The sequence below is a fragment of the Phoca vitulina genome, unplaced genomic scaffold (assembly GCF_004348235.1).
Source record: "Phoca vitulina isolate PV1807 unplaced genomic scaffold, GSC_HSeal_1.0 scaffold64, whole genome shotgun sequence".
NCBI classification, from domain to species: domain Eukaryota; kingdom Metazoa; phylum Chordata; class Mammalia; order Carnivora; family Phocidae; genus Phoca; species Phoca vitulina.
Genome location: NW_022589767.1, coordinates 3,463,599 through 3,477,603, shown reverse-complemented (window position 1 = coordinate 3,477,603; position 14,005 = coordinate 3,463,599). Strand labels below are relative to the sequence as shown.

General features: G+C 39.6%; 1 protein-coding gene across 1 annotated transcript in view; it reads left to right on the top strand.

Annotated features, from left to right (window-relative positions):
- The window catches only part of GUCY2C (guanylate cyclase 2C), a 121,172-nt gene that overhangs the window by 82,234 nt on the left and 24,933 nt on the right, over positions 1-14,005 (top strand). Inside the window, exons 14-18 of the mRNA XM_032391787.1 lie at positions 2,304-2,385; positions 5,702-5,807; positions 8,868-8,930; positions 9,484-9,555; positions 10,024-10,128. Coding sequence (XP_032247678.1) covers positions 2,304-2,385; positions 5,702-5,807; positions 8,868-8,930; positions 9,484-9,555; positions 10,024-10,128 — 428 coding nt within the window. The remainder of the gene's footprint in view (positions 1-2,303; positions 2,386-5,701; positions 5,808-8,867; positions 8,931-9,483; positions 9,556-10,023; positions 10,129-14,005) is intronic.

Genomic DNA, 14,005 nt, shown 5'->3' with positions numbered 1-14,005 from the left:
TCAAATAAATAAATAAAATCTTTAAAATAAAAATATAAATAAATATCATAAGTATATTTAGTGCAGTGAGATGTTCATGCTGTGGGGGGTAGACAGGAATTGAGATGGGGAGGACCCAGCAGACAGAAGTCCCCCAGTCCCTCCAATTCGTGCTCTAGTCTAGGGGATGTGTCATTTCAGTAGACTGATGAGTAGAATCGTTGATGGGTGAATTATATTTCTCATACCGATTTTGAGAGTGGTGGTAATGGCAATGGTGGCGGGGTGATAGGAGTGATGATCACAGTAATAAACAGAATTCACACCGTCAGATATGCCCATCCAAATCCAAGATACTAATCTGTTTCTGCCCTGATGAGAACAGAAATCCAGAGCTCACATTTTCACTGTTAAAAATTTCCCTTAGCAGGAAACAAGATAAGCAGAGGTAAAGTCCTGTGTTAGCAAAGCATAAATCCTTCAAAGTCACCCCTTATAGAAAGCATGGAGACATTTTTTAGTGAAGAAAATTTGTGCACGTGATGTTAAAATCCAATAGTAAAAATATTCATAATGGAACGTGAGTATGCCTGGCCCCTCCTCTGTCAGCTCTGGTCTCTCAGTCACTTCTGCCTTTAGTTTGTTGCATATTTCTAAATAATATGCATATATTTCTTGATTCATAAGCTTTGGATGTTATCTGTTTATTTCTTGTATTGATAAAAGATTTAGTTCATCTTCACTAACCCTACTTTTTTCTAACCTTTTCTCAAATTAGTTATATCTTTTTGTCAATACATTTATTGGGTGCCTTTGTAATTTTAATTAATATGCATAAGCTTCTAGTACTGTTCTACCAACTGTATAAAAAACTTCATGGAGCGCCTGGGTGGCTCAGTCAGTTAAGCATCTTTCTTCGGCTCAGGTTATGATCCCGGAATTCTGGGACCGAACCCCACGTTGGGCTCCCTGCTCAGTGGGGAGTCTGATTCTCCCTCTCCCTCCACTCATTCTCTCTCTCTCAAATAAATAAATAAAATCTTAAAAAAAAATAAAAATAAAAACTTCTTGCTTCCCAACTTGGTAAGATGAAGATGTTACCTTCCTGCTACCTTCCTACTACCTATCTATCCTTCCTACTACCTCCTTCCTACCTCCCAGATTCTCTGTATTTTTCTTTAATTTGTCATAGCTGATAATATTTATTTGGCAGTCATATAAACCCTCTGTCATTTACCTATAAGTTGATTCTGTAAGTTGAAAATTAGTAACATTTTCATCATTATTATTTATATAAAGCTAATAGTACTCTATTGCTTAGAATCCATTCCATTTTTCCTTCTTGAACTCACTAACTTCCTATTCTAATCAGAATCCATCGTGGCATGTACAAAACATGACTTTCTTGTATAGTTTTACTATTGTTGTTGTCCTTCTCAGTCGAGGCCTGTTCCTCTGCATATTCAGTTTCTGTTTCAAAGCTTCCTTGGGTTGGATCCACATTTTCCTGAATTCCACTTACCCTTCTGTCAGTCTCTTAAATTGCTTCATCTTTATAACTCCACCTACACACTTGTGCTCTAATAAATAAAATCACTTACATCCTTCACTGACTTCCATCAATGATTTTGTAGCACTTGGGAAGGACCAGCAGGCAACACTGTCATTTAATATTCCACAATGACTGGCTTTTCCTCTGACTGTGCTTGGTATTAAAAAATAGTTGACTCTGGAGCCCTGGGTGGCTCAGTTGGTTAGGCGTCCGACTTTTGATCTTGGCTCAGGTCATGATTCAGTGTTTTGAAATCAAGCCCCTCGTCAGGCTCCACGCTCAGCAAGTGGAGACTGCTTGTCTTTCTCCCTTCCCCTGCTTGCACGGTCTCTCTCTCTTTCTCTCTCTTAAATAAATAAATAATAAATAAAATCTTTTAAAAAAATAGTTGACTTTCTTCCTCTGTGAATCCTCCTTAGGTATATTGGTTTCAAGGACATCAGGTGGGTTTCCCACCAAAACTATTTGCATACTGGACACTATTTTATGTTCTTGTGATATTTGGTGATTCCCATAGGAACGCAGTACGCAGTCTATAAGGACCACTGAAATTAAACCACTTCCCCTGGCACATTCCAGGTAGTTTTCCTCAGAGACCACAGATACAGGACCTATATTACCAATGAAGGGATTAATAAAAGATAAAATTTTTTTTAAAAGGTCTCTCCTTTTCCCTCCTTCAAATGAGATTATATAACTAGAATCTTTGAAATGATTTTATTCTCTTTTCAAAGATCCTTACTAATGCATTTTTCACTCTTTTCTGCCACAGGCCCTCAAGTCCTGTTGATTGCAGTCTTCACCCTCACAGGAGCTGTGGTTCTGCTCCTGCTCATTGCTCTTCTGGTGCTGAGGTACCTACCACCCCCTTTGTCTCGCTGTGCTCATCATCCAAAGAGTGGGGGAGGGGAGAGGGAGAAGTCTGATGTCATCAATGATAATATACATCGACAAGAAGGTGTCTAGACAGATCTAAGATCATGGAGGCATTCTGCATCAAAGACTACATCGAGGGCAGAACAGTATTGAATGGATCAGTTAGAGACACCTGAACTCATATCTATCTCAGTTCTGTGACTTAATAGTTGTGCAGTTTTTAGTGTGTTATTACAGGTTACTTAACTTCAGTATCTTCATCTGAACTGTTGTGAGAACTTGAAATAAAGTGTGGGTAGTGACTGCCATATAATAGGCATCCTATAGATGGAAACAGCTCTTCTGCTGTATTATTGGTATTTTGTGGGACATTTCAATCTCTATATTATATAGTGTTCAGGCTGGAAGAGTCTTTAGAAATCATCTACTTCACACCTCCCATTTTAGCCTGGGGAAAGAGACCCAGAAAACCAAATGGCTTGTCTGGAGTCACATCACCAGGTGGTTGTAGGGCCAAAACTAGCACTCAAGCCTTCTGACCATCAGTTCCATGGTTGTTCTACTCAATTTGGACAGATGAAGTGCCCAGCACAGTGTTAGACGCATACTGTATGCTCAGAAATATTTGTTGAATATATAAATGAATGAGTGAATACCACACTATGCTAATCCGTTATGTTAAACACATAAAACTTTCCATCCTATTATATTGTCAGGATCACCCCCATTTCCCAACTGAACCAGAGAACAGTTTTTCTCTTCGTATCACATGCTTTTATCGGTGTGACACTGTACTTTCTCATGAGAGAGTCCACTCTGTTGTATGTCAGTTAAAGGTTTCTCCAGGAAAGGCAGTAGAATGTTCTGTTCAGTCTGAAGGCAGAACTTGACTCCTGTAACTCTGCATTACCCCAAATTTGAGCTGTATATACACATATACAGTGTATGATGGCCATTTAGTTGAAGATAACCAGAAACCAAAATTTGAGGAGAATAAAGCCAGTCAATAGCAAGGTCACAGATGTGGCTGATGCCCTTCAGGAACCGAGTCCAAATGAGTGTCAGCTTCAGATCGGGGGGAATCACAAGGTAAAAGACAGTAACAGATGGAAACAGGAAGAGACAGGTGTGTCCTGTCTGGCTGGAGCAATGGTGTGTCCACAAGGAGATCTGGTAGACAGATGTTATTCTTATAGTTTTCCATTACAACTGCCTATATAAGGAAAATAGTGAATGATTTATGGCATCCTCTGATTCAATATGAATGACACGTGGCTCTGTAGGGTCCCAAGAGTCTCTCCAAATGCAGAGATGAGAGCCTTTAAGGCTACAAGCCTTCTTTGCCCCAGGTTCTAGGATAATCATTGGTCAATAATATGCTATTTTATATGTATTTAATAGAGGAATACTCAGAGTTAGATGGAAGCATAGGAAGAAAATAGTCATTTCTGCTTAGAATCCAATAAGAAAGCATCATGAATGACCTAAGAAGGTGAGTAGAAGTTTGTCAAATAACCACAAGCAAAGATAAACTCAAGGACAAATAGGTCAATGGAAAAATTCAGATTCTAGAACCAGACACAGCAAGCATGAGAATTTGGAATATGCTAGAGGTGACATTACAAGTCAATTGGAAAATGATGGCACGGTAGGCTTGCAACATGGAAAAAATGAAATTAAAATCCTACCTGAAACCATACACAAATATAGAGTTCATTCCATACGGATTATAAATGGAATAAAGGCTTAAATGTGAAATTCAAACTTCAAAACTTAGAGGAAATTAATAGAAAAGGACTTTATGATCTCAAGTAGGAGAATATTTCTAAGATAGAAATGTCATAGAAGAAACAAAATAAATGGGGCCATAATAAAAACTAAATGTTCTATACAACAAAGTTAAAATAAGCAATAAACTAGAAGAAAGTATTTGCAACTCAAAAGGACAAAAGATCTGTTTTGCAGAATATATAAGGAACTCATGTAAATTATGATATATGGGCAAAATTGTGAATGAATATATAACTGTATGTTCTATAAAATAGCTAGAAAGTATTTGAAAAGATATTGGATCTCTCTGTAATATAAAAATGAAACACAAAACAATAAACACCATCTCACATACATCATAATGGTAAAAAAAAATAGTTTAATAATACCAAATGTTAAGAATCTGGAAGAAACGGGAATTCTCATGTTGGGAAGGTGTAAGTAGTATAACCACTTTGGAAAATAATTTGACAATATCCGTAAAGTTGTAAGTGTTTCCTATAACCCAAGGATTCTGCTTTATCTGTACTATCTGGGGGAAACACTTAAAAAATTGACATTTTGAATGCTGAAATACATGTTACATTTTCTCTGTGCTTTTCTATTTTCTTTATACACATATTCTTTTTTTTTTTAGATTTATTTATTTATTTATTTGAGAGAGAGAATGAGAGACAGAGAGCACGAGAGGGAAGAGGGTCAGAGGGAGAAGCAGACCCCCCGCTGAGCAGGGAGCCCAATGTGGGACTCGATCCTGGGACTCCAGGATCATGACCTGAGCCGAAGGCAGTCGCTTAACCAACTGAGCCACCCAGGCACCCTATACACATATTCTTAAAGGCACAAATGCATAAGAAGAACTGGCTTGTTGGGGTGCCTGGGTGGCTCAGTCGTTAAGCATCTGCCTTCGGCTCAGGTCATGATCCCAGGGTCCTGGGATCGAGCCCTGCATCGGGCTTCCTGCTCCGCGGGAAGCCTGCTTCTCCCTCTCCCACTCCCCCTGCTTGTGTTCCCTCTCTCGATGTGTCTCTCTCTGTCAAATAAATAAATAAAATCTTTAAAAAAAAAAAAGAAGAAGAAGAAGAACTGGCTTGTTTAGGAATCTGGTGTATTCTCTGGTGACTTAAAAATTAACATATTTGCTTTTCAAGCTTACCAGTTTTGAATTGTTTCTGTTTTTTCCTTACTCTTTCCATGTCATCAGTTCAGATTCTTTATAATAGTGAAGGGCTGCCTTAGTGAAGGACCTGAGAAAATGAAATGGAAAGAAAGAAGGGAAGAAAAGAAAGAAAGAAGGGAAGAAAAGAAAGAAAGAAAAAGTTAAACTACCATCAGAAATCATTACAGCTGACCTAATGGCCAGCATTCACCAGTTTGCAGAACATAGAATCACACCACTGGGCTAACATCTCTCACCACATATCTACCTGAGAATGTCAGGGTTCTAAATTTCTCTTAGTGTTCAGAAGCTAAATGACATGAATATTAATAAAAACCTACTGACTGGTTCTATTCCTTTCACAGAAAATATAAAAAAGAATATGAACTTCGTCAGAAAAAATGGTCCCACATTCCTTCTGAAAATATCTTTCCTCTGGATACCAATGAGACTAACCATATTAGCCTGAAGGTAAGATGAACCTCACCTGTTGAAGAATGCTAGGGCTGGTGCAACTTGCCAGGTATTTGACAAGGCTGATAACACGGTAAGAAATGGGCCAAGCAGGGATCCTCTGCTTGAGAATCTAAGACTTGGACATTTTTTAATTCTCAGCTCCCGTCTTTCCATTGATCCTCCAGTGTCCTAAATGTCAGCTGGTTGATCCACTGAACACTTCAGCGGAGGCTGAGATTTGGTGTGTTACTCATTCTTTGCCTCTGACCCAGAAGGGAAATGCATATGGTGTGCATTTGTCATGGAAGCGATGTAGAAATAAGTAGAGCATTTGAGCCCCCCTAAGCCTTGGCTACTACTCTGCCCATGCTAAGGATGTATGCTTATCTTGCTCATTGCTGAAGAGGCCTCTGCTGACATTTGCCTGCATTCTCCCTCTGCCAGGACACATCACAGCAGCCAGGAATAATCACTCCCCTTGGGCACAGCCAGTGCTGGAGCCCAATCATCTCATCTGCAGTGCTCGCCAGAAGGAGTGCACGAGTTAAACTTTATCATAACTTTGCTGATGAGGAAACCAAAGGATGTGGGGTTAGGAAACAGTGCAGGGTCACGCACAGCTAATGAGTAGGATTACTGCAAATAATGAGTTGACACTTACTGAGCACTTCTCCCGTGCCAGGGGCATTGACCCATTTCATCTTCCCCCGACAAACCCTGGGAGGTAACAGGGCTAGAACCTGGGCAACATGGTCACAGTTTGAACCTAGTGTGTCTAACTGTGAAGTCTAAGATCCTAAAACCTACCATTCACCATATTCTTACAGAGTTTTTAGACCAAAGCACACTAAGAGAAGGAGACCCAGAACCTCCACATGAAGGGCATGGTGGGGTTCCTCAGCCTAGGGCCAAGTCGATAGGATAGTGTGACTTGAGATGCCTCCCTGCCTAAAACCAGCAAAAGTACAATTGCAGCTGGGTCAGGTGTGTCCATCTCCTGCATGTCACACTCTAAGAGCTAGGATCCCCTCACGCTCTACAAGGACTAGATCTCCCTTGCGCCCAGTAATGCTCCTGCTCTGACTGACCCTCCTGTTGCATTGGGAACCTCACACATAAGACTTCTATTTGCAAAGACCACTCTATCTCAGGCAAGCGTCAGGATAAAATCCATCTTGCAGTAATTCACAGAAAGGTGCAAATGACCGTAAGACTATCGGACTTCCCAAGAGAGAATTTTTGGACCTAAATGACTAATTGACAGTACCCCAGGAAGGGGCGAGGAGACCTCTAGAAGGAGTGAGTGCTCCTCCACCTCTGGTATGACGCCAGGATGGGCTCCCGTGTGGCCCACCTCTGCGCACATCCAGCCATGCCTCCACTCCTCACAAGCCTCCCCCACTGCCTCAAACCCCACATTTCATATTTGTTCTTTTTGATGTAGCCTAAAATACTGTGTCTCTGTTTTCTTCAAATGTAGATATTCCTAGAAATATAACCCATCCATCCCTCATCAGACATTACACAATTTCTATGCATGAATTCATCAGATTAACCACTCACCTGGCTAAGGACTAAGTCTTTGGGACAATAAGTTTAAGAGAGGGACCAGAGAGGTGATTCGAGGCATGGACCGTCACAGTCACACTGAGTTTCAGGCAGGCTGGGAAGCAGGTGGCCAAGGACTAACTGTCAAGAGAGGTCTTCCAGCACTGTGAGTCAGGTGGAGCAGGGAGAAAGCCCAAGGAGGTCAGCCAAAGTCAGCCAGAGGTGGAAATGCCGCAGCACCAGACAGGAAATGGTTCAAGTCCCGGATGTGCATGTGCGCTGAAGGCAGAGATAAGGAAACAAGACCACGGGATGGGATGAGAAAGAGTACATCCCTGTACGAGGACAGAAAGGGGCAGAAAACCAAAGCAGACAAGGAGACAAGTCAGGAAGTTCAAAGGGATGAATAACAGATGAAAACGATGAAAAAGATGAAGATAACTCGTTTGAGGATAAAACACTCAAATTTGCAAGAAAATTGCACAAGCTTTATTGCATTTGATGCCCAGGACCCCTGTCAGTTAGAATTTCCCAGATGAAGTACTGAGGTTCAAATAGTTTAAATGAACTAATCGAGGGCTCAGAAAAAAGAATATGAGACAAGGCAGCAAGCTCAGATTTTGGCATGCCCATATGTGACACTTAGTGTCATTTAACCCGTATGTGGCCCATTAGTAAAATGAGAAGAGGAAGAGAAGACATCTGACATTTGTTAATCTGCATTGTGCCAGGCATCATGCTTGGAATTTGATATAGTTTATTTTGCTCACATTTCAAAAGGTCCTACGAGGTAAGTTTTAACCAATATCATAATACATCACAGGTTTCTATGAGAACCAAATTAAAAGATGCACTATTTCTCAATCTTTTTTCTGCCTTGAGACCAGAAGTCTGGCAGACCAAGAGCCATATCTAGCCTGCAGGTGTGTGTGTGTGTGTGTGTGTGTGGTTTCATTTAATATTTAACATCTTCTAAAATTAATTGCCAAATATAAAAATTTTGGAATGGCATGGGAAAATCCATATTACCAGCTTCTTTTGACAAATCTGATGATCTGGCAACTCTCCGCTGAACCCAGAGCTGATGGGGCTGCCCCCTTTAGGCACCCCACCCAGTGTCCTCACTTGCTTTGCTAATTGAACGCTGAGGTGTGAGTTTGCAACTCAAGAGCACAACAGGCTCCCCTAGGAGCACCTGTCTCTAGCTACAGACAATGATTCCCAGCAGAATGGGCCAGGAGAGAAGGAAGCAAAGGAAATCCCTGGCTGACAGGCCTTAAGAAGGGAGGAAGAGGGAGGAAGACCCAGAGGTAAGGATGAGAGGTAGATACCTGGAAAGAAGACCCTGGTGGGGAGGGAAGATGAGTAGTGACAGGGAAACACAAGGCAATTGTCACAGTTTTGCCAGAAGCCTTCCCGGCATGCTGTGAACCAACAGATACACCCACCTGGCAGACCGTCTCTGCCTTCACAGTAGATGCGACAAGATATGAAGTGTCTATAATAATCAGCTTTTTCTTGTGCCAGATCGACGATGACAGGAGACGAGACACAATTCAGAGACTCCGACAGTGCAAATATGACAAAAAGGTGACTAGTCTCTGCTTCTCTGAACTCTTAGTCGGGCTGTGTTCCAGGCCTTCTGCTCATCCTTGCCCTGGCTCCTGATGTGGACCGTGCAATGGTGCAGGCTGCCTCCAGGGTTGTTCCTGGAGCTTTTCATAGGGATGGGCAGGGCTCTGCTTCAAGGGTTACAAAACTCACAAGCCTGGACAAATAGAATTTTTAAGGGGGGTGGAGAATAGGAAGGAAAAGGAGAAATAAAAGAGTTCAGAGCTGGCCAAACTACCCTAGTATGATATTGTGGCTCACTGCAGTGAGAATACAACAATCCCATATGGGGGTTTTATATCTTCTTTCCTCCCCGGGCCCTCCCTTTTCATTGAGTCATTCTCAAAGAAACATTCAAACCTGAGCCTATGCCAGGTACTAGGCACCTGGGATATAAATATCAATAAAATCGTGTCACTGCTCTCAAGAGCTTACAGTATACAGGGAAGATAGACACACAACAAATTATTATAATATGCACAGAAGTGGTCGTGCTACAACATTATCTCCTTAATTCAAATGATCTTTGCAGCAAGTGATTCTAAAGGATCTCAAGCACAACGACGGCAATTTCACTGAGAAACAGAAGATAGAATTGAACAAGGTATGTGTCTCTTACTTGAAATCCTTAAAGGAGAAATAGCTTCACTCCATCTTCCCTGAGCACTGAAGTCCCTGGTGGATCCAGATGTTATGGGGGATGGAGACCAAAAAAAGCCCTCAGACCAAGAAATGGGAGACTCTACTTCTTTGTTGAAAATTCTACCAACAGAAGTTGAAGAGTGGTGTTTGATGGTGTAAAAAATTTTAGACATCTATTAGCAGGTCCTAGAAAATGGCCCTTTTATTATTTGCGTGTCGTCAAAGGTTCGTCTTCCAGGCTCCTTGCTGATAAAAGAAAAACTGTTGAGGAAGATGTAGTGTCAGTGAGAAATGTACTGACATTCCAATGTGTCAGGAATAATACATCTTCCCAAAGACCTAAAGCACGGCATGTTTTATTAGCATATTAATTTTTACTGTGGCCCTGCTCTCTGGCTGACTTGCTTTATAACTAAACATGTTATCTTAGTTGCTTCAGATTGACTATTACAACCTCACCAAGTTCTACGGCACAGTGAAGCTTGACACCATGATCTTCGGGGTGATCGAATACTGCGAGAGAGGATCCCTCCGGGTAAGGAACCATGATCATTTCCAATTTCCTAACTGGCCAGCCATATGGGAAGAAAGAATATTTAGTAGAAATGTTAAATGTTTACCCAGTGAAAAAGTATCAGAGAATTATCAGGAAAAAGTGGTAGGTCCATATGCTTCCTAACTAGATCACTTAGATTTTGTCAACCAGTCTTACTACATCTTTACAAAAACAAAACAAAAACAAAAAACAAAAACAAGCCAAAAATAGGAGTGTAGACTTGAAAAGCCAGAGAACAGATGTGGGAAAGTGAGTGATTACCTCTAAATTCATTTTATTTTACTTACATACTTGCTTTTGCACTAAGAGAAAAATGGATAGTCAACCCTAACCCAATAAGCATTGGAGACTTGTCCATAAGTCCTGGTTCTGCTATAGTCTAAATTCCTACCCTTTTGTCCTTTGGGAGAGACTGAGGATGGCCCAGGAGTTGCCAGATGTTGTCAGGCATTCTGGTTGAGCAAGTCCAAAGCAGAAAGAGAGTGTAAGACAGGGCTGAACCAAGTTCCTGGGAAGAACAAAGCTTCAAGCGAGGAATATCAAATGACTGGGTAGTTCAGAAGGCAGGCATACACGAGAACCATTTACATACAAGAAACAAAGTCAGGTTTCAAGCAGAAACAGGACCAGAATGGGGAAATGGGCAGGAGCAGAAAGGAATCCAGGATAATTGCATCAAAGAGCATTGAAATATTTGCACCTCACCTTGAGCACTTTCTGGGCATCTGTTACAAGAGCTTTCAGCCTTTTAAATACCTTTGGGTAAGGTGACCATATAATTTATCAGGATACTTTGAGAAGGAAAGGGGTACTATAGCAATTATGTTGGAACAGCAGATAGAAACTGCAACTGGGTCCAAGCAAACAAAGACGTGTGGTCACTGCCTTTGGGCTACATTCAGACCCAGTTTCTTAATTTTCTTAAAAATAACCGCATTGTCCTCCCTACAACAAAGTCAAAATATGAAGAATCGGGGCAGCAGCAACTTCAAAGAGGTCCAAATATTCACAATACAATAAAATTTTTAAATAATAAAATTTTTAAATTAATCTCTTAGAATTTTTTTAAAATAAGCTTCAATTATAAAAAGAAGAGTGGCTTTCAAAATGTGTGGCATAAACTTAAATCTAGCTTCAAGGAAAAAAAAAATAGCCCTAAGTGCTATTTTCTCTTAAAAGAATAATCTGTTCAATGCAAAATTTAGAGGAATAACTATGGCCTAAGTAAAGGAAACTTACAAAGTTTAATTATTACTAAAAAGATAGAATTTTAAAGTGCTTTTATGAGGTTTTTTTTTAATATAAAACATAAAAGCTTTGACAGTGGCCCCAACAACTTCTTAATAGACACATCTCCTGAAGCAAGGGAAAAAAAAGCAAAAATAAACCGTTGGGACTTCATCAAAATTAAAAGCTTCTGCACAGCGAAGGAAACAAGCAGCAAAACTAAAAGGCAACCTACAGAATGGAAGAAGATATTTGCAAATGATATCTCTGATAAAGGGGTAGTATCAAAACCTATAAAGAACTTAGAAAACTCAACACCCAAAAACCAAATAATCCAGTTTAAAAATGGGCAGAAGACATGAATAGACATTTTTCCAAAGAAGACATCCAGATGGTCAACAGACAACATCACTCATCATCAGGGAAATACAAAGCAAAACTACAATGAGATATCACTTCACACCTGTCAGAATGGCTAAAATTAACAACACAAGAAACAACAGTGTGTTGGGGAGGATGTAGAGAAAGGGGAACCCTCTTGCACTGTTGGTGGGAATGCAAACTGGTACGGCCACTCTGGAAAACAGTATGGAGTTTCCTCAAAAAGCTAAAAATGGAACTACCCTATGATTCAGCAATTGCACTACTAGATATTTACCCAAAGGATACAAAAAAATACTGATTTGAAGAGATACATGTACCCTGATGTTTATAGCAGCATTATCAACAATAGCCAAATTGTGGAAAGAGCCCAAATGTCCATCGACAGATGAATGGATAAATAAGAGGTATATATATATATACCACCTCTTATTATATATATATATATATATATATATATATATATATATATATACACCATGGAATATTATTGGGCCATAAAAAAGAATGAAATCTTGCCATCTGCAACAACATGGATGGAGCTAGAGAGTATTACACTAAGTGAAGTAAGTTAGAGAAAGACAAATACCATATGATTTCTCTCATGTGGAATTTAAGAAACAAAACAAATGAACATGGGGGGGGCAAAAAAAAAAAGAGGAAAACCAAGAAACTTTGAGCTGTAGAGAACCAACTGATGGTGACCAGATGGGAGGTGGGTGGGGGATGGGTTAAATGGGTGATGGGGATTGAGGAGGGCACTTTTTTTGATGAACACTGGGTGTTGTAAATGTTGAATCAGTAAATTTTACACCTGAAACTAATATTACACTGTATGTTAACTAACTAGAATTTAAATAAAAACTTGGAAGGAAAAAAAAAAACCATAAATCCTCTCATACTTCTTTTTTTTTTTTTTTTTTAAAGATTTTATTTATTTATTTGACAGAGAGAGGCACAGCAAGAGAGGGAACACAAGCAGGGGGAGTGGGAGGGGGAGAAGCAGGCTTCCCGCTGAGCAGGGAGCCCGATGTGGGACTTGATCCCAGGACCTTGGGATCATGACCTGAGCCGAAGGCAGACGCTTAACGACTGAGCCACCCAGGCGCCCCAATCCTCTCATACTTCTAATTAAAATTTTTAAAACAAAAATAGGAATAAAAAATAAGGCAATGGAAAAGATATTTTCAGTTGTGAAAGAATACTTCATGACTATTAAATTATGAAATCTTAAAAAAGGAAAAATAAATTTCAGAAGCAATATAACCATGAAAGTTTGACTCAAAAACTAAAAACTTAAGTAGGACAATAATGATACAAGAAATTATAAATTCCATTGTAGAGAATACCAGATTCAGCTTAATTCTTTAAAACTTCAAAAAGTAATTCTCATTGTCCACATAAATACTATCCTAATGTTAAATGAAAAATGAACATCTTCTAAATTCATTTAACATTCAACAAGGCTAGCATAAAGTTGATAGTAAAATATGATTAAAGACTAACCACATTTATGAAATTAGAAGGAAAAATTATAAATAAAATACTAGTAACTCTAAGCCAGCTGCATGTAAAAAGCATAATATAATCAGATATGGTTAATTCTATGAAAGGAAAAAATATTACTATAACACCTCATAACAAAAGGTCATAGAAAACTCATATGATCATTTTAATCAATGCTGATATAAAATAAACACACATTCCTAATAATAACAATTTCAGGTCTTTCAAAATTACAGCGCTTCCTCGATTTACAATGGGTTACATCCCCATAAAGCCATCATAAGTTGAAAATATCCTAAGTCAAAAATGTATTTAATACATCTGACCTACCGAACAGTGTAGCTTAGCCTGGCCAACCTTAAATGTGCTCAGAACACTTACATTAGCCTACAGTTGGGCAAAATCTTCTAACACAAAGCCTATTTATGATAACGGGTTGAATATCTCCTGTAATGTACTGAATACTGTACTGAAAATGAAAAACAGGATGGCTGTATGAGCAGAGAATAGTTATAAGCGTATTGGTTATTTACCCTGTAATCGAGTGGCTGGCTGGGGGGTCTGAGGCTCATTGCCCAGCATCATGAATCGCCAGCCCGGGAAAAGATCCAGATTCAAAATTCGAAGTACGGTCTCTACTGAATACATATCACTTTCACACCATTGTAAAGTAAAAAAAATTGTAAGTCGAACCATAGTAAGTCAGGGACCATCTATAGAAATGTTTTTCATAAGAGGGCTA